General features: G+C 39.7%; 1 protein-coding gene across 1 annotated transcript; it reads left to right on the plus strand.

Moving 5' to 3' along the window:
* The first annotated feature begins 200 nt into the window (after nucleotides 1-200).
* LOC143294085 (protein disulfide-isomerase A4-like) lies at nucleotides 201-17426 on the plus strand. Its single transcript, XM_076605508.1, has 11 exons — nucleotides 201-360; nucleotides 1396-1522; nucleotides 4011-4133; nucleotides 4987-5069; nucleotides 6042-6180; nucleotides 6709-6914; nucleotides 9113-9268; nucleotides 10440-10591; nucleotides 12688-12844; nucleotides 13527-13760; nucleotides 15760-17426. Exons 1-11 carry the CDS (start codon nucleotides 201-203, stop codon nucleotides 16269-16271), a joined length of 2049 nt encoding a protein of 682 aa, XP_076461623.1. The 3' UTR covers nucleotides 16272-17426.
* Nucleotides 17427-22404: the final 4978 nt, after the last annotated feature.

The raw sequence follows: 22404 nt of genomic DNA on the forward strand, positions 1-22404 counted from the left end.
AAAAAGTCGACGGGTTATTATAAACTAAAGTTAATTTGTGTATCTTATTTGGTAGCGTCTTACTGAATTTGAAATACAAATTTAGGGTGTGCATTAAGAATTATATGCTGGTAGCGGAAGTACTACCGAATACGCATCACACACGCACGTGCTACTCTGTTTTCAGCGTGTCAACAGCAGCGCAGACGATGGGTGCAAAAATGAACACAGCGGCTCTTCTGCTTCTCGTGTGTTTGGTAATAGATGTACAATTTATTTCGTGTGAAGAAAAACACAAAAATAGTGCTCAACTAAAAGATGATAAGCAGTCAACATCGGAAGATGGCAAAAAAGAAGCGGCGTCGGTTGAAGCCGGTGAAGGTGAATCTCGTTTCTATTTTATGTTTGTTTTTAATTTTTAATGACGGCTTGATCAGCCTGCCTCCATCCTCCCCTGCCTTTCCTCTCTCTGGCTAGATCTCAGGGCTGTAACCATCCCCACCCCAGTCTTCTTCTTCTTCTTCTTTTTTTATGGCCTGTCTTACATCTCACTTCTCTTGATCCCTTCGTGTGATTTCTCCATACCTCGATAAGTTTCTCGCCCAGCCCTTTTGTTAAATTTCCCCTATCAAATTTCTCTCACTTTATACACGCACACACACACACACACACACACACACACACACACACACACACACACACACACACATGTATACACACACACACACACACACACATATATATATATATGTGTGTGTGTGTTTGAACTCAGAGAACTCAGAACACAAAACGTTTTTTATTCTGTGATTAAGACTAAGATTTTTAGGCATAACCAGTTCTTCCCATCTGTCCTTGCTAATCAACATCCGTTACACGAAGCGCACACACATAAATGAGGGGGAAAGTATTCATGCAGAAGGGGATACATAATGAAGAAAACACACACACACACACACACACACACACACATACAAACACACATTCATGGATGGATAGGAAAGTGAGACAGAGAGAGAGGTGGGAAGAGAGAGGGAGTAAGTGGGAGAAAGAGAGAGATGTCATCAGTATAAAACTACCACAAACATCTGGGTGTTTATAAGGTACAGTATTGTCACTGCATGTGAAATCTACATATGACAAGTGCAACATACAACGACTACTACCATTACTAATATAACACTTGTCATGATCATGATAAAATGAAATGAACAAATGTATGCATGCATATAAAAAAAAGAAGAAGAAAAACAAAACAAAAAAACACCCAAAGTCCAGTGCTTCAACAACTTGGTTGTTGCACTCGTCCCAGAATTTTACTTCTAATGTTCACTGTCTAAAGCTTGTTGATTTATCCACATTTAGATGTGATACATGTTTCAGCTTTCATTCTTTTGTGTTTTTTTTAACTAATTGCAGGTGCTTCCTCAGAAAACTATACTGAACCAATAGAGGATGAAGATGGTGTATGGATTCTGAGTCGATATAACTTTGACAACTTTACGCAGAACACTAAGACTGTGATGGTTGAATTTTACGCTCCTTGGTAATTTATGTGTTGAATGTTGTGAAGTAAAACTCTATATGAAAAAGAAAAGAAAAGGAAAAAAGCTCTTGCCTTACTGATTGATTTTTTTCAGTATACTGTTATGAATTTTTCATGTAGTCCGACTTTTTTATATCACTGTCATATGTCATATTGCTTATTGTGATATGACAGTATCCAGCGTTGCTTTATTGATATTGTCATCTGTTTTCAGGACTTACACTTGTCATGTTGCTTTATTTGTGGCAAAATTGATTGACATTTGATAGAGGCCATGGAAAGCCCAGTAAATCAGATTTGCTTTGATCAGTTTTTATGGGTCTGTCTTTTTCCCCAGTTCTCCCCAAATGCTCCCATAGTGAAATACATGTGTGTAGAGACAACAGTCATAAGTTGAAACTTTATTTTCACTACAGATTTAGTTGAACTTTCAAAATCATGCCTGTTACTTTCCAGACATGCTGTAAGCGTTTGCATCCACATGCATGCACACACAGACACACACACACACACACACACACACACACACACATATATATGCAGACACACATGACATGTGTGTGCACACACTCATGCACATGCACATGCGCATACGCACACACACAGTATCAGTCAGAATAGCCAAATAACATGACAAAAAAAGATATGATATGGAAATTATAGTGTAATTATAACTGATAACTAGAAAAACAACAGTGCTTCTATGATGATAATAGAAATTATAATAATCATAGTAAATCCTTTGAATTTTTAAGGAATATACATTTTATAAGATGAACCTGTTGACTTTTTAAAACCGAAAGAAGCAGTTTTTACAGCAAAAATTTGCTGCTTTTTAAGTACACAAGTTTTAATTTTTAAATTTTTAAGACACGAAGAACCAACTGTTATATATATATATATATATATATATATATATATATATATATATATATATAATTGTCTTTAACAGTGCTATATGATTGTCAGCAGTGTCTTCCACATTGCTTTGATTGTCTTCAACAGTGCTATATGACTGTCTTCAGCAGTGGGATGACTGTCTTCAACAGTGCTATCAAAGTGTTTTCCATCCTTTGTCTTCTTTCTCACTTTCTTTCTCTGACTCTGTCATATCTTAAATGTTGTTGAATGGTGTCTGCATTTTGTGCCACTGTGAATCCTTCCGTCTTCTTTCCAGCTCTCTCTCTGTGGCTAAATCCACAATTTTCCCCCTCAAAGATGGAATGAATAGTGCTCACAACAAGCTGGGCATGAATGTTTTCTCAGTCAGTCACACAGAGGAGTGGAGGGGGAGAAATGTGGATATTGCCCTCTTTCTATTACTTTCTCTGAATTTATATTTTGAATTTAGTTGAATGGTCTTTGTATTGTGTGCCACTATGAATATTATCTTACTGATGTTGATTTTTCTTCTGTACTTAGGGCTTCTAATATTGTGGTGGCTTTCACCTAAGGTATTAAATATACCATACATGTACCTGTGTTTACTTTTCTTTCCTCCATATGCAGTACAGACAGCCATAGCCCACACTGCACATTTTCAGCATTTATTTATGTACCAGTAAACAGATTATATTATTTAGTGCTTTTAATGTTTTTTAATGTGTGTTTTATGTTTTTGTGTGTGTCTCACATGTGTGTGAGTGTGTTTGTGTGTGTATATACAACACTGTAAGAGACACAGGCTGACATACTGTTCCGGTTTTAATTTTTCTTCCTTGTGAATTCAAATTTTAGGACATATATAATGATAATTGATATATGATTTTCTTTTAGTAAACACTTTTGAGTAATGGTTAAAATTTAAATACTCAGTTCACTTTCAATTTATTCACAAGATTTGTAATTCAGTGAGCCCCAAACTATCACATACCTGAATTAATTAATTTCTTTTTTTGAAGTTGGATAATTCTGTTCATATACATATGTTTTCATTGTTTGTAAATAATGTTTATAATGAACAGATATTATAAGTAATTACTGTATTACATCAGTCATATATAATTTTTGGTCATCATTTACACATATCTACAGAAAAAAAGTGTGTATGTATAATAATATCTCTGTCTATCTCTCTCTCTCTCTCTCTCTCTCTCTCTCTCTCTCTCTCTCTCTCTCTCTCTCTCTCTCTATATATATATATATATATATATATATATATATATATATCTGTCTGTCAATCTATCTGTCTATCAATCTATCTATCTATCTATATACTGACTCTGTGTGTGTGTGTGTGTGTGTGTAAAATGATTGAGAGAGAGAGGGAGAGCGAAAATCAATGAAATATCAGAAAATTCAGTATTAAAATACTATTTATTTTGCATATTGTTATCAGTTATTTAGCACTTGTGAGACTTCTGCTGTTAAAAAAGAAAAAGAAAAAAAGAAGAAAAAAAGAGAGAACAGCAACAACAAAAAGCAAAACACACAACACAAGAAAAAAAACGCAACCTCACCCTTGATTCCTGGAAAAAAATCTTTTCAGGTGTGGTCATTGCAAAGAATTTGCATCAAAATACGCCGCTGCTGCCAAGCAACTGAAGAAACTGGACCCCCCTATACTGTTGGCCAAGGTTGATGCTATTCAGGAGGAAGACCTGGCAAAAAAGTAAGTCAGATACATATTTTTGGATAGTCAGTCATGTCCAACTATGACCAACAGAACAGTAGAGGAGGCAGCTGCTGTCTCCACTATCTGTACTAGAATTTGATTATAGTGAAGAGTATCTTACTCAGGTTAAGTCCCCACTCTCTTGGCCAAGAGGGCTTTTGGAAAGTCGGCATTGGGATGGTCCCCAAAGACCAACTGGTCTCCAAGGCTGCAGCACTAAGAGACGTTTCAGTCTTGCCTTCTAGTTTGAGAGTCATAGTCCTTCACAGAAAACTAAGCTGTAAATGAATTCCCATTGCAGTGGAGAAACCATTTATCACACAGCTCTCACTTTGCTGTTGGCTCAGCTATGAGTTTGTCAATCTCACAGTCTCTGATGCATGCTAACGGTTGAGTCCTAGATGCATACCAGTACATACATTACTATGATTTGGACCAAAGACCCTACATATGTATGGTCTTTTTTGCACAGTGAATCACTGTTGCTTTGTTGTTCTGTTGCATTGAGATAGATGCAAAAAAAAGAAAAGAAAAGAAAGCCATAACATTATTTTTCAGAATTATCAGAAGCACATGGTCATGATCATGTGTGTGTTGATGTGTGTACGTAGAAGTGTGGTGGCAAGGTGCATGTGCCTATACCATTGCAAGTCAGTTGCAACTGAAGTACATTAGTACATTGCATCTACCTCGTGTGTGTGTTTGCGTGAGTGTGTGTGGTGTGCAAAGTGCATGCATCTTGTGTGGGGATGGGGTTAAGGGGGAAGAGATAGTGTGTGTGCTTACATTTACCTAATAAAGAACAGGTAGTACTCTTGAATGCTGTTTTATTTTCTTCTTTTTCTTCCAGGTATTATGTTGCTCGATATCCAACACTGAGATTCTTCAGGAATGGCACTCGGTATGACTATGAAGGAGAGCAAACTGAAGAAGGTAATTATATGATCAATATTCAACGATAGTCAGGGAGGATGGAGTGTATGCTGAGTGACAAACTAAATCTGTGTTTCTATAGATGTTACCCAGATTATTGGTTTACATGTATTTTCTTTCCTGTGAGATGCTGCTGTTGTCGTTTTTTTTCTTTTTAAGCTTATTATCTGCTCTGTAAGGTTTGTATACATAGACAGTACAGAACAAATTGGAGTGTAAGGAGTTAAGGACCGAAACTCTTGACTGAGGGGGGCTTCTCTGAAGACCTTGTATTTGTCCAGTTCTCCCTTGAGTTTCTTGGCACTGCTCTGTAAGGTTGGAATACACAGACAGTACAGGACGAATGCGTGGTTACCTCCAACTATGACCTTCAGAACAGCAAAGGAGGCAACTGCTGTTCTGACTATCTCGGTATCTGGGCTGGAATTTGATTATAGTGGAGAGTGTCTTGCCAGAGTTTCATCCCCTCTCTCTTGGCCAAGAGAGCTTTTGGACAGTTGGCGTTAGGATGGTTCCCAAAGGCCAACTAGCCCCCAAAGCTGCAGCAATAAGAGCCAATGCAACCTTGCCCCCAAGTTTGAGAGGCATAGTCTTTCACAAAAGACTGTGCTATAACTGTAAGTGAATTTCCATTGCAGTAGAGAAACCATTGATCATACAGTTCTCATTTTGCTGTTGGTAAGTAATTTTCTGTAATTGTATTTAGATATTTGTTTAAAATTTCACCCCCCATTTACCCAGTTTCCTTCGACTGACCATTCACCCCCACTCCCCCTCCTCTTATAAATGATAATACTTAAATGTATACATGATTGATATACTGTAACTGTCTTCAGTCACCGATATGTGTGACAGGACATTGATCAAAATTCCTCCTTTTACTGTTGGCCTTATTGTGAGCTTATGTAACTCTTCAATGTATGCTGAACGTTGGGTACTACTGTTCTGGTGATGATGATTTGTGATGGGCAGCCATTGTGAAGTTCTTGAAGAAAGTGGCCAAGCCCACCTGGCGGCCGGACCCTGAAGCAGTGATGGTGCTGACCAGCGACAACTTCACACGTGTGGTGCAGCAACAGGAGCTGATGCTGGTAGAGTTCTATGCCCCCTGGTAAGTTAGAGTTCATGCCCCTTGCTATGTTAAATTTCTATGCCTCTCAGTGATTTAGAGTTCTATGCCTCTTGGTGAGTTATTTTTTTTGTTGTTGTTGTTGTTGAATTTAAATTATTTAAAAAAAAAAATTAACTAGTGAGGTACATTTGGCACAAAATAAATGTTTTCCAGCTGAGTTACAGATGAACATGCAGTATTTTCACAGGAGAAGACCACCCTCAAACAGGCGAAATCTTAGTGAGTTGAGTCGGCAAGGTAAATTATGGTATGGTGGCATTGATCGCCTTCTTTGTGAAAAGCTTGAAATGTGCAGATGGACAGTTCTTGTACTTACACACATGTACACTTATATACATGCACAAGTGCACACAAGTATGCTCATGTGCGTGCACACACACACACACACACACACACACACACACACACAACCCCCACCTACCTCTCCCCCCCCGCTCCCCACACACACACATGTAAGTGGATGTAAAGATAACAGAACTGACCAAAAAACAATAATTGTTCATTCAGGTGTGGTCACTGCAAAGCTCTGGCACCAAAGTATGAGAAAGCGGCCAAGCGGCTGAAGAACTCACCCAACCCCATCCTGCTGGCGAAGGTGGACGCTACAGCAGAAACCGGCCTGGCCAAGGAGTATGGTGTCTCGGGATACCCCCGGCTGAAGGTGTTCCGGAAGGGACAGTCTTACGAGTACAGGGGCGAACGGGAGGAGGATGGTAACTATATACTTTTTTGTTGTTCTTGTTTTGTTTTGTCAGGGTTTTTTTTTTTTTTGTTTCTGTTTTTGCTGCCTCATCATGCACTATTTCAGTGTCATACTCCATTCTATTTGTATTTGTATTTCTTTTTATCACAACAGATTTCTCTGTGTGAAATTCGGGCTGCTCTCCCCAAGGAGAGCGCGTCTCTATACTACAGCACCACCCATTTTTTGTATTTTTTTCCTGCGTGCAGTTATATTTGTTTTTCCTATCGAAGTGGATTTTTCTACAGAATTTTGCCAGGAACAACCCTTTTGTTGCCGTGGGTTCTTTTATGTGTGCTAAGTGCATGCTGCACACAGGACCTCGGTTTATCATCTCATCCGAATGACTAGCGTCCAGACTGCCACTCAAAGTCTTGTGGAGGGGAAGAAAATATCGGCAGCTGAGCCGTGATTCGAACCAGCGCGCTCAGATTCTCTCGTTTCCTAGGTGGACGCGTTACCTCTAGGCCATCACTTCATCACTCCCATGCCACTCATTCACTGTACATGGACACACCAGGATTCTTAATTTGCAATCCCAGTGTCAGCAGTTCACGTGGAACTGTTGATGTTAGGTGAATAGGAGGCCACACACCAGAGGGCACACTGTACTTCTGCTGGCTGTCTGTAGATGAAATTAATTCATTGTCTTGGTGGGTTTCGGCAAACTGCATCTTTTGATGATTAACCCTATTGACTGCTGAACCGTGGTTAAAGGAGATCAATGGGGAAGTAATTTTAAGTGCAGTCACTATATGTTGTGTGTTCTTCAGTGGTGCCATTGGTTTTGCTGAACAAAAGTAATGTAGGAACCTGAGGAAGAAAGGTGACTGACACTCTGACCCATAAGCTTGCCTGTATCAGATGACAGCTGGCCTTCATTGATGAGCATGATCCTGTATCAGATGACAGCTGGCCTTCATTGATGAGCGTGATCCTGTATCAGATGACAGCTGGCCATTGATGAGCGTGATCCTGTATCAGATGACAGCCGGCCTTCATTGATGAGCATGATCCTGTATCAGATGACAGCTGGCCTTCATTGATGAGCATGATCCTGTATCAGATGACAGCTGGCCTTCATTGATGAGCATGATCCTGTATCAGATGACAGCTGGCCTTCATTGATGAGCGTGATCCTGTATCAGATGACAGCCGGCCTTCATTGATGAGCGTGATCCTGTATCAGATGACAGCCGGCCTTCATTGATGAGCGTGATCCTGTATCAGATGACAGCCGGCCTTCATTGATGAGCATGATCCTGTATCAGATGACAGCTGGCCTTCATTGATGAGCGTGATCCTGTATCAGATGACAGCCTGTATCAGATGACAGCCAGCCTTCATTGATGAGCATGATAGGCAGCAGTTGTCAAGGAGTTAAGTTTAATTCAATAATGATATTTAAGCTGGATGGTTCAGAGTCCAAGTGGCTGGCTCAGAATAAAACTGATTTTTGTGGTGATGTGCACACTCTCTCTGGGCAGACCAGCCCAAATTTCATACACTTGAGATTTCTTTTCTCAAAAGGAAGCTTAAAAGTCCATTCTTACAGAATAGAATAGAAAAATAGAATAGAATGTGTCTTGACTACCAAATGTGCCAGGGTCATAAGGAATATTGGGGGATAGTATATAAAAGAAACAAATATGAATGGGAAATAATACACACACACACACACACATATATATATATATATATATATATATATATGTGTGTGTGTGTGTATAACAGGCCCTACCCTTTATTTTACATGTACAGGGTTCACAAATAGTTACAGACCAGATGGGAGATGCAATTCAACACAATACAGTGTAAAGCAAACACAAGCAATGCAATGTAATACAATACAATACATTACATTGCAACTCAACACAATGCAGTGCAATGCAAGATGATACAGCACAATACAATACACTACGCTACACTACAAACTAACACACTACTGTGGTGTTTCAGCTATTGTGGAGTACATGGAGAAGCAGAGTGGTGACCCGGCCAACAGTATGATACAATACAATACAATACAATACAATACAAAACAATCCAATGCAATGCAATGCAATGCAATGCAGTGCAAAGCAACACCACACAACAGTACAGTGCAGTGCAGTGCAGTGCAGTGCAGTACAGTACAGTACAATACAACACACTGCTGTGGTGTTTCAGCCATTGTAGAGTACATGGAGAAGCAGCGCGGTGACCCGGCCAAACCTGTGGACAAATCCAGCCTGAAGTCGTTCCTGAAGGTGGACGACATCACGGTGCTGGGATTCTTCCTGTCTGACCAGGACGACTCTCTCCTTCCCATCTATCAGGACGCTGGTCGGTCTCTTTTTTTTTTTTTTTTTTTTTTTTTTTTTTTTTTTTTTTTAATGTTTTTTTGTTTTGTTTTTGTTTTCGTTTGGGGGAGGAGGGGTATAGGATTTATCACTGTATAACACAAACAGTTCTTGATTTCATTTGATAAAATGTATAAACACACACACACACACATACACACACACACACACATGCACGCGCGCACGCACACACACACATATCCACAGGCACGCATATACAGATATACATTTGCAGTATGTCTGATATGACTCAAAGTGAAAAGAAGCGGAACAATAAATGAATACATTTGCAGACACAAGCATGCCCACATATACACTCACACACATGACCATTGTTAGCCAGAGCCATTCTAGCAGCCAGAAAGGCCAGCTGAAAATTAATTTCTGGAGTAATTATTGTGTATGACAATAAGACCCACTGATCTCTTCAAGAGTTTTAGTTTCTCAAGATGGTGTCACTGTCATCATAGGTTAAACCACGTCTGCTAGGCAGATACCTGACCTGCAGTATAATACAACACACAAGTCAGTTCTTGAGTGCATGCATATAGGTCTGTGTACCTATCAAAGTGGATTTCTTCTACGGAATTTTGCCAGAGGACAACACTACTGTTGCCATTGGTTCTGTTTCAGTGTGCCGGTTTAACGTCTCATCTGGATGACTAGATGCTCAGTTTGATTTTGCAGGCAAACTTTGGAGAAAGGGAGGAAATGGGATTCAAACCCGGACACTCATGGACGCTGTATTGGCAGATAAGCATCTCAACCATTCTGCCACATTCCTCTCTGTTCAGGGGGTGAAAAAAGAAAAGGTGTGCCAAATGTAAAGAAAGTCACTTTCTACCATTGTGTTCCAGTGCAAGACTATCACAATGATTTCAAGTTCCACTAAACGAACCAGCCCATGTTTCAGGAATTCAATACAGTCACTTGATAATACCATTGTGTTGTTCCAGTACAAGACTATCACAACGACTGCAAGTTAGGTTATATGACAGACCAGGCATTGTTTCAGCAACACAACACAGTCGCTTAATAATACCATTTTGTTCCAGCTCAAGACTTGCAACGCCTTCAAGTATGGCTATATAACAGACCAGCCATTGTTTCAGGAATTCAACACAGTCACTTGATAATACCATTGTTTGTTCCAGTGCAAGACTATCGCAATGACTTCAAGTTTGGCTACACGACAGACCAGGCGTTGTTTCAGCAGTACAATGCCAAGCCAGGCTCCATCCTGGTTCTGAATGCTGAGCGTTACTACACCAAGTTTGAACCCAAGTGGCATGTCTTCCAGATGTCGGTAAGAAGACAGCCTCATTCACTGCATGATGATGAATTAAGTTTAATGTCCCATCACACATACTGGTGATTGTAGAACATTCACTGCATGTAAAGCTAAATGCTAAAGTACTTACTTTGCAAATGATTTGGTCTGTGGCTGGACTGGGTATCTGTCCATCATTCATGTTAGTGATAAAGCTATTGTATGCATCTGTGTTTCAGCAGGGTGTACATGCTGGGGATTCCAGCTCTCCCCAGAACAGTGTTGTTTGGAACCTTGTTCTGCCAGGTGATGTGTCAGACACAGCGCATGTGGAAGGTGTTGAGCTTTCATTCATGTCGGGTGAGCAGGGTCCAGGACTCACTTCTGACACAGGCCCTGTAGACATGGATCTTGGTGTTCTCCATCACCTTCCTGTTTGTTCATCTTCCCTTTGTCAGCCTGGACATAAAGGTGCCATGGCAGAGTCTGGTAGGCATTGGGCTTCTGATTCAGTGTTCACCAGTATTCAGGGTTCAACACAGCTTGGTGCTGTGTCCTTGGGAAAGACAGTTCGCTTTGATTTTCCTCACTTAACCCAGCCAGGTGGGAATGGGTATTTGACTTTGGTTGGGGAAGGTTAAAACGGTGGAAGGAGAGAATTGGCCCCAGCCTTTCTATGCCAAGCCCAGTGGATATGAATTCACTGCCCTGATGGTTGTAAAAAACTATGGGACCTTTAACCTAAGAAGGTGGTAGTTGCCTCGCCAGTATGTATGTTTTGCTCAGTGTTATGAGTGAGGGTTGTCAAACCCAGGTGCACAAAGTCATGGACAACATCCAGTTCATGGTCAGAAATTCTGGTATTGGTTGGAGAGTCCAGGCCCTTTCCCGTGACCTGTGTATACTTCAGACTGATGGCTAGTTGGAGGTCTTGACAAGCCTCATGGAATCAGCTTGTGAGCTGCTGAAAGTCTTCAGTTGAGTTAGAAGTGACTGCTGTGTTGTCTGCGAAGAGGAAGCCCTGGTGGCATTTCAGGGCATTTGAAACTGAAACTGCGACAGAAACTCTGTGTGGACTTGTGGCATGATTGTTTCTGTGGGGGGGGTATGATCACTGTGGGGTCAACACCACTGAAATCCTTGCTGGTTCCCTGTAGACTGCCAATGCTGGGACTGCTACAGACAAAACCTGGTGGGGCTGAGTATGGGGGACTTGGAATGAGCAGTCTGGGAGTAATGCCACTAACATGATGCGGGTGATGGGTCAGCCAAAAAAAACAAAACAAAAAACCCCCCAAAAGATGACTGAAACAGCACAGATGATGGGAAACAACAATAACAACAACAAACTTTCATTCAGTTGCTGTAACAGTGTATTAACACAAAATGGCTGCTTATATAAATTAGCCCAGAATAAGGAAGAATTGAGTTTCAAACACTTTCAGAATCAGAATAACTTTGTGATCTCAGTAGAAATTGGTGATGTCTCTGATGCATACATATTACAAGCAGAACAGTAAAATTTGGCATATAACATATAGTAGAACAAAATCATACACAACAGAGTCATTTCAATATTCTGAATGCTGCTTAACAACCAGCAGGTAGCAGGAAGGTTGCAGAATGGTTAAGATGCTTATCTGCCAGTACAATGGCTGTGAGGGTTAGGATACGAATCCTGGTATCTCCCTTTCTCCCATGTTTGACTGGAAAATGAAACTGAGCGACTGGAAAATGAAACTGAGCATCTAGCCATTTGAATGGGAAGAACTGAGTTCCCATGTGCAGCATGCACTTGGCACACTGAAAAAGAACCCATGGCAACATAAGTGTTGTCCTCTTGAAAATTTCTATTGAAGAAATCCACTCTGATAGGTACACAAAAATATGCATATACTCAAGGCCTAAGTATGTTAGGATTTACTGTTGGTCATGCATCTGCTTAGCAGGTGTGGTATAGCGTGTAAGGAAAATATGAGGGACTGCAGCTGTCTTGATAACACATGAAGTGTGGTTTTAAACACCTTGGTGGTAATGATGGTCTGGGTGAGCTTGGCATGACATTTCTCCTCATAGCGTGTATGGATTTCTCTTTGAGGAACTGAAAGTGAGAACCCTGTGATGTATTTCAGGAGTACACATCATCCATAGAGATCACCAAGTTTGTGTTGGAGCATCAGTTCCCCCTGGTCCCTGCCCTGGAGGGCGACATCAAGGAGCGCATGGACAAACAGGAACCTCTGTGTCTAGTCTTCTTCACCGTGGACTGGAGCTTTGACCACAGGGAAGGTAGGGGCTCATGTTTCACTATAGGTCCAGGATCAGTCGTTGAATTTGTCCCTTCTGTGTAAAAGTGTCGGTTGTATTCGTTTGTGGGAGCATTCTTCTGTCTGGTGTGATCACCAGTATGTTTTGCGCTGTTGACTTTGTGTGTAAATGGATTCCGGAATCTATTCAAACATGCACATTACACATTTAGACACACACACACACACACACACACACACACACACACACACACTGACACTCACACACACACACACACACACACACACACACACATTCCTAAGCCTCCCACTCCACACACACATCCATCCATTCTGATTCTGTGGAAAGTTCAGGTCTAATACATCTTCATTAAATTTTAACTGATTCCTTTATACATGTCGGTGAATTTTAAGTGTGATTACTTTTATCTTTGTTGTTTCCTTTGGTTTTTGTGTATGTGTGCTGTCGTGTTGTAAGAGTTGTTGCATCAAGGGTAAAAACACATGACTTTGTGGGTCTTACAAATTGTACTTTTATAGTATTGATGATAGTGCTTCAGTGACTTCTCATGTTTCTTTTATGTTTATTTCATCTTATGTGTTTGTTCCATTTATTTAAATGCTGCATTTGTAGGGCGCTTATGGCTCAAATTATAAGACTGTATAAAGCCAAATTATCATCACTTCATTGTTTATTTCTTCAGCCACCCAGCGGTGGAGGAACAAGATTGCCGAGATCGCCAAAGACTTCAAAGAGATCCACTTCGCCATCGCGGACTTTGAGAGCAACCAGGAAGCGCTGAAGGACTTTGGCCTGGAGGAGTCCTCGGAGGAGATCAACATGGGCATCATCAACAAGAAGAAGAAGTACCCCATGGAGCCCATGGAGGAGTATGACTCAGACCAGATCCGGGAGTTCCTGACACTGTTCAGGAGAGGTGAGGGGAAGGAAGGAATTCTTGTTTAACGTCTCGTCACAAATAACGATTGCCTATTTCTAAATTCAAAGTTGAAAAAAAAAGAAGATATGACCATCCTTTGGTGTATGTGTGGACATTTGTGCTGTGATTGATCTTGTTTCAGTTGCTTACTTAGGTTTCAGTGTGAGTGTGTGTGTGTGATGGAGCGAGTGTAAGAGTTGTTACATTGAGGTTATGTACCAGTTGGTCTAGTCAACTGTAGAACCAATGAATATGTTTTTATTACCTTTACATTTTTTTACATCTCTGTTTCACTGTATAGTGTTTATTCAGTTATTTCAAGTAATGGACTTGTAAAGCACTTTGAGCTTGCTTCTGCTTGTATCATAGCGCTAAATAAAAAATGAATTCTTATTATCATTATCATAATGGGAGGTATGGCGGCAGAATTGATTAGGCCTTGGACTTGTGATCTTGTGTTCACCAGTGATCAGGGTGTGGTGCCCTGTTTCAGTATGGTGTTGTGTCCTTGCAGAAAGTACTCTGACTTTCCTCAGTTCTTCCTGATGTGAATGGGGACCTGACTTTGGTTGGGGGGCGGGGTTGGGTTAAAATAGCGGAAAGAGAGAATTGGGCCCCAGCCTTCTTATGCCAAGCCCCTAGTTACAGTGGATATGGATTCACTGCCCTGATGGCCATAAAAGACTATGGGACCTTTAACTTTTAACTTTTCACATGTGCCTGGTGATTGTAGACATCTGGTTAAAGTTTTGATTTTCACGTTGGAGTGTCATCATTTGAATAAAGGTAGGAAAGAAGGAAAGAGTTTTGTTTAAGTGCCATCACACATAACGGTGATTGTAGACATTCAGGAGTTCTTGACACTGTTCAGAAGGGGTGAGGTGAAGGAAGGAATATTCTGTAAATAGTGAATGTACTTACAGCGACATGTAACATAGTTCATGTTCATTCATAAAGAACATACACACCACTTAACATACAAGGAGATAAAAAGAAATATTTTGTAAATTATGAATGTACATATCATTTAGGAACATGTACGCATCAGTTAAGCATAGTTCATTTTGATTCATAATAAACATACATGAAGCATACAAGGACATCAGAAAGAAAAAAAAAAGAAAAAAGACAAAAGAGAATGAATGTATAAATCATTATTGCGAGGGTTGAAATCAAGAAATGTGAGATGCTCATATGGTTTCACAAAATAAATGTATGATGTTAGAAGAAGGCAAAAAACAACCACCCCAAAAAACCCACTATATTGTGGGACAATGAACTGAAAAGATTGTTCTCATGTCAAAAGGTATTTGAGAATATCAGAAGGAATTGTATTTGAAATGAATAGAAGTACAATCACAGTGTAAGAAAATTACTACTTTGATATTGCAAAAAGTTATATTTTGATGTGGGTGATAATTTTGGCAGCAAAATGTGTAGGTTGAGCTTTTTTTTTTCTTTTTTTTTTTTTTTCTTCATTACCTTGACTTTCTTTTGCTTGATTGTTGTTGGTGGTGGTGGTGGTTATTGGCTTGCATGTGAAGACAGTCAGTCGATGTAATAACCATATTTCAGTTGTGTGTGTGTCTGTGTGTGATCATTCATGATACATTTACCATTTGTCGTTCCTTTTCTTTATCTAAATCAAAAATGCATTATCATTAGTAGTATTATTATTAATATTATTATATTTCAACTAAAAAAATATTCTTTATTTATTCAGTTATTTAGTACTTTGCTTTGCTGGTTGCAATGATTTTTAAATGTGCAGTAACAATACACAGATTAATCATGCACCAGAACATTCAGAAAAGATGGACATGACATCACATTCTTAGCACATCAAAGGAGGAAGTTCACACAGGGGTATTCATTGTAAGAGTATTGGAGAAAAAAACATATATGTTTGTTTTTAAGAATGTATTGTTCATCCATTAAAAAGAAACTCATTAAAAACAATAAAAATGTTTTGTTATTGTTGTGTTTCAAACCGCAGACAAGATCCCAGCCTACATGAAGTCGCAGCCCGTCCCCAAGAAGCAGAAAGGGCCGGTCAAGGTGGTGGTGTACAAGTCCTTCGACCAGATCGTCCGGGACAAGTCCAAGGACGTGCTGATCGAGATGTATGCCCCCTGGTGCGGTCACTGCAAGAAGCTGGAGCCCATCTACAAGGAGCTGGCCATCAAGTTCAAACCCGCCAAGGACCTGATCATTGCCAAGATGGACGCTGTGGCCAATGACACACCTGATGACTACGATGTTGGGGGCTTCCCCACCATCTACTTCGCCCCCGTCGATGGGAAGGACAGCCCGGTCAAGTACGAAGGGGGTCGGGAGTTGAAGGACCTGATCTCGTTTCTGCTGGAGAACGTGACGGTGCCGCTGGGCCCTCTGAGGGCGAAGCTGCAGAAAGAGGTGGAGAGGCTGGAGGCTGAGGCGAAGGAGAAAGAAAAGGAGAAAGCGAAGGAGGAAGGGGAGGAGGAGAAAAAGGGAAAGGATGAATTGTGAATTGTTTTGGGTTTTTTTGATGAATTTGTGGGTTGTGTGCATGCAGTGGTTGTTGTTGCTGTCTGTGTCTTGTTCTTTGTCTCTGGACCTTGCACTTGGAACAAGCTCTCTCTTTCGCTTCGTCAGATCTCTGTGCTCAGCTCTTTCCAGTCTGGTCTTACAACCTGCCTCTTTCCAAAATAGCCCCCATGCCCACACACCCCTCCCCAGCCCCCCACCCCTCCTTTGACCCTTCCTGCCCTGCCTCTTCCTACACTTTCTCCAGCTCTCTGTTCACACGAATTGGTAAGTTTTGTTTTTCATCTCTGTGAATAAGAGTTGTGCATGAGTGTGAAAGACTGGTGCAAAGAGACTTTGATTTGTCTCTGTGCAAGATTCAGCACCATGTAAGTACCGGTACTTATCATTATTATTATTATTGTTGTTGTTAGCATTATGGGGATGGAGGGTTTGAGGTAGGGGAAATGACGCTGCATGAATTTTGCAATGTCAGTGTGTTGACACGATTGTCAAAGCAAGTTGGAGGAGATCAGAACTGAAGCTGTGTTAAATGTTCAGTGCTGTGCAGAAAACCTGGTTGCACTCTTGCTCTGTTGTGTGTGTGTGTACTTTTTCCCTGCATCATACTGGTATGAAATCAATGTTAACACATGATCATGTGCTCTCTGCACTGCAAATATTATGCATGAGCAGATGGCATGCGTGCATGCACAAGCACATGCATGCACACACACGCACACACATTCATCCAAACTACCAACTGTGAAAGTGTAGTGATACGTTTACTGTATATTTTTGCGTGCTTGGAGAAAGTGTGTACTTTATGTATTGTTTTACTGAGTGTTTCAAGTGATCAGTATTCACAAATATTTATATCTGTATCTGTCTTTATTCTTGTTTGCATGAACTACTGACAGACACACATAAATTTCCTGTAAAGCACCTGTTCCACTTTGTAACATCATTTCTCTTTTGCATAGTACATTCAGAGGAAATAGTATTTATTTGGTCATTATCCTCATGTTTGATATGAGCGATCTTGATCCTAAAATGTTAACTTTGAAGGTGATAAAACATAGACATGTTTGCTTGTTGCATTCTTTTTTTGTTATTAGTGTATGTTCTGTGATGTTTTGAGAAATAAATGTTCATTTCACTTTAATCTGATGGTGAATTTCCTGTTTACACTTGCTTTGCCTTCAGTTCTGTGTGAGTGTACATCAGGAAGAGATTTGTTTACTTTTTTCCCCTTAAAGCAGATGTGTAGCGTATATGGATTAACTCAGTCATGGCCAGAATACTTGCTGTGAACACGGAAAGCCAACTAAGACAACACAGTGTGCGACAGCATATGGTAGGGGGAGTCTTGTACAGAGTTGGGTGTGTGCCGTATCATAAAAACGTGCGCATGCATGTTAAGTGTGTGTTTTAGTTTAGTTTAGTTTAACGTGTTTTCACTGTATAGTGATATTAAACGTGGGGTGGAGGGGGGGGGGGGGGGGGGGGGGGGGGGGGGGGGGGGCGGGGGGAGTGAGGGGTGTATGTATGCATGGGAGACAAGGCGTGGGGTACATAAGAAGTGGTGGGATGACTTAGTGAGCAGTGGAAAACAAAGAGCTGCTGACAGTACTAACAATGAATTATAACAGTGAGTTAATCATCCATGCAACAGTGAAAAGCATGTTTATGATAACAACGAGATCAGTCAAAGGTAGATACCAACTGGACTTTGAATCAAACATTCAGAATTTTTTTGAAGTAATGAATAATTATTCAAAACATCTCCTATGGACAAATATGTGTTTGGTGGAAACTGGTCGGCTAGTTTTTGAAAGAACAGTTGTCATGTTTTTGGACACTGGACAAGTATGTGGTTGACATTGACTATTTTTCCGAACAGACACTGTATATTTTTGAAAAATTTAGTTCAAAGGGCATTCAAACGGAATCAATGAATTAAACTTCTAACTGGTCTTGACTGGGAGACAGATAAATTATTTAAGAAAGCCTTGAGGTTGCTTAATGTAACTATCTTCATACTGGCGGTCTAAATATTTTAGTCTATGTTTATGTCAATCACTTGACACTTTTTCAATACACCTATAACACTCCTGTAGATTTAATGTGATCCTGAGGAGGATTGAGCTTTTGCTGTTTCCTGCTGCCTTTCTGGCAGCCTGATCTGGCCTTTCTGGCAGCCTGATCTGCCCTCTCATTTGCAGAAAAATCCACAGTGAGAAGGCACCCAACTGAAAGTTAAACTGATGCCTTGAAAGTTACACTGATGCCTTTGATGGATAATTGATGTACAATGTGTTTTATTTTGTACAATATGTTTTATTTCAATAATCATCTCAAGGCCTGATTTTTTTAATTTGCAGATCTAAGTGCGTTTAACGCTGATTTTGAATCTACACAAAGTAGACTTTGATTATCTTTTTTATGAAAATCTTGAATGCAGATTAAAGCCATAAGTACAGCAACACACTCAGCAGAAAAGATAGTTGTTTGCCCACGGTACATTTTCATGCGGTTCAATTCCAGAATTACAAAAGCTGCTCCCGCTCTGCCATCATCAAGAACTGAACCATCTGTATAGATTTTTAGATAATTTCTATATGAGAGCATATGGAGAGGAGCTTTTTAGTATTTTCGGTGAATCATTTTATTGCAGATCTTTGTAGTCCATATCAAAGTTGGGTTTTCTCAATTCCCAGGATGGTATGGTTGAGAATGACTTTTTAACAGCAATATTTTTAAAATCAGCTTCTGAACAAGTGATGATATCTTCAGTAAATGTATTGATAGGCTTTAGAGACTGGATTGTTCTTGCCCTTTTGCAAAATCTTTGTCTGATTTTAAGTGTACTTCATTTTTTGAGAAAGTGTTGTAAACTGAGCTTCTTTAAATAAATTTTGTGGCAGATACTTTTCTGTGTTCATCAAGGGGTTATATACACCTGCTTCTCTATAAGGCCTTAAGACTGATGTATGTGATGGGACTCCCAGAGCCTATTTTATAGGCTTTGCAATCTATATGTTGTAACTTCTTTTTTTAATTTTTTTTTTATTAGGTATTGTGGTGCACTGAAGAACACCTCCTGAGCATATGTCAACTTTTAATGTACAAGAGCGGTTGACAAACATATAAAGCGTTTTGGCATCCTGTCCCCAGTTTTGTTTGCTTACAACCTTGAGAAAATTCAGACTTTTTCTCGCTTTGTTTATTATATACTCAATGTGGTGCTTCCAGGTAAGTTTGAATGTTAGATAAACTTCCATAAATTTGACAGTCTGTGTATAATTTTTGACAAGTAAATACAGTGAGTTTTTCGGGATCATATCCCGAGTTAAAAAGCATCATGCTCGTTTTCTCTAATGATAGAGTTAGCCAACTTTATCAATTTCGCGCTGGTTAACCTTTGTATAATTCAATGCCAAGGTTGGAATTTTGCGTTTATTGTCACCTTCATCCACAAACAGATATCATCAGCATCCTGCAATAACATTGTTTCTTTTGATACTATTTTCGGTAGATCTGCTATCAGTATGTTAAACAACATAGGTGCAATAACTGATCTTTGAGGCAAGCCCATTTCAAGTGGTCGTGAACTTGAATACGTGTTTCCTACTCTTATTTCTATTTGTCTGTTTGATAAAAAGTCTTTGATATAATTGTACATATGACCAGTTATACCAATTGTTTTAATCTTGTACAGAAGTCGACTATGCCATACTTCTTCATAAGCCTTTTTAACATCAAAATACGTTGCTAGAATATTTTTCAGTCTTGCAAACCGTTGCGTATGTTGTTCATTTTACCAAATGATCAGCTCTGGACCGGCCTTGTCTAAAACCAGCTTGGTTGACAGGGATTGTATTTTTCACAGTGTTAAAAGGGGGGGTAGTGTAGTGGTGGGGACAGGGGTTGAGTAGGAGGTGAAGAGGTAGAGTAGGATAACAGCAGAGGATAGGTGCACAATCCACTCTCTCCTCGTACCACAGCAGGGTCTTTTAGAAAGATGAATTGAGGTGTTTATTTCTCTAACTTAACAGCACACCTGGAACACACACAATATTAAAACCCAGGTTAAATCAATACCAAAACATATGCTAGACATAATTGCACTGATGTAACAGAAACATCATTATGTTGTCTGAACAAGTAAACAATTCCACAAATAACCTTTCTCCATTCTGACACTCGATGTCTAGCCGTACACTCTCTTCTCAAAGAGATCTATGTAAAAATGTAAAACAAGCTTCATATAGCTTACCATCAACAATCAGTGGCACATAAGTTAATGTGCACCAAATATATGACTAACAAATACTAATATAATTGTACATATGACCAGTTATACCAATTGTTTTAATCTTGTACAGAAGTCGACTATGCCATACTTGTTCATAAGCCTTTTTAACATCAAAATACATTGCTAGAATATTTTTCAGTCTTGCAAACTGTTGCGTATGTTGTTCATTTTACTAAATGATCAGCTCTGGACCGGCCTTGTCTAAAACCAGCTTGGTTGACAGGGATTGTATTTTTCACAGTAATGTACCAACCTATTTAGTTTTTTTTTTTCCTTGAGTTTGCATGTGTGGGATGTTAAGGCAGTTGGTTGGTAGCTGTGTTTATCTGTTTTGGGTTTTCCCTGTTTGTGTATTGGGACAATAATTGATTGTTTCCAAATGAGCGGAACTTTACCTTCACTCCAGCATTACTGAAATAACGAGCAAAGAAAATGTTTCATATTCGGTGGTAAATGTCGCAGCATTTCATTTGAAATTCCATCCAACCCAACAGATTTTTTTCTTGTTACTGATATCAAAAATGGATTCATTGACTTCGTGTAGTGTGATTGGACAATTTATGTAATGGTCAGTTATGGTGCTGGGGTCCTTATATATTTCGTTATCTTCTTGGATTTCTCTATACTTTCCTTTTTTTCTCTGTTAGTCCGTTGTTACAACTATTTCTAGCAAAGATTTGAGCAAAAGATTTGAGCAAAGGCTTCAGCCTCTTCCAAACTTGAAGGTAGATCTGAATTCGGCAGTCGTATGGGGCACTGTGGTAAATTAATGCCATTTTTCTTTCCCACACCTTTTGTATATCCCTCATTTTCTTTGTAGTTTGAAACTTCATTCTTACAAAAGGACGACCACAATTCCCTTTTTGCTTGTGCATTGACCCTCTTAGATCTGTTTTCGCTTTTTACATTTCGATGTGGTTTTCAGTAGATTTATCTCTAGGCTAATGTATGTTTTAAATGCAAGTTTGTTTGTTTGTTTGTTTTCCTTCTTTGCTTTTTCACAAGCTTCGTTCCACCAATTATTACCAAGGTGCTTCTTTGATTTTATTTGTTTATATTTTGGAACAGATTCATTTGAGGCAGTCAATACGACATTTGTAAATAAAGAATGCAAACTGTCTACGTCTTTGCTTTCAATATCAATTACGTAGAACGATGAAAGTAATTTTGAAAATTTGAACCAGTTGGCTAGTTTGTAACTGACTTTTGGAACTTTGTCATTTGTAGGATTTATAGTTGGTGGCCTGTTGCTTTCTAAGCAAGTGACAATAGGTATATGGTCACTGTTTAGAGTGTCATCTAATGTGTTCCATTCGCAGACTGGTGCTAAGTCGGGCAACACTAAAGTAAGATCATTAGCGGTTGCTCTGTGGTTGGGATTATCTGGAATGCGTGTTATTCTCCCATCTTTAAGCAGATAGAAGGACGAGTCCACTAGATTCTCGATAAATCGGTTGCTTGTTACAGTTTTATCAGTCAATCTCCCCAAAAGGTGAATGAGCATTGAAATCTCCCGCTATGAGAACTTTTTTTGTCTGTGTCTGAACGTAGTGCACGAGTCCATTCTGTGTTTACATCATTTGGTCCCTGAGGTAGTTAAACAGAGACGATAGTTAGCAGTGAGGAATTATACTGGACTGTCACTGCACACGAATTTAAGCCTTGTATATCTAGTGGAGCTGGGCTTGGACAGGGTATGTATTTAACACCTTCATGTACATAAATGGTGGTATTGATTTTTCCAGTGGTATGTGCCTTTTGGGGGTAATAGTAGTAATCAATTTTTTGCAGTTTTTCCCTTCTCAGGTTTAGTGACTG

This window comes from Babylonia areolata, chromosome 19 (genome assembly GCF_041734735.1).
Source record: "Babylonia areolata isolate BAREFJ2019XMU chromosome 19, ASM4173473v1, whole genome shotgun sequence".
In the NCBI taxonomy this organism is placed as follows: domain Eukaryota; kingdom Metazoa; phylum Mollusca; class Gastropoda; order Neogastropoda; family Buccinidae; genus Babylonia; species Babylonia areolata.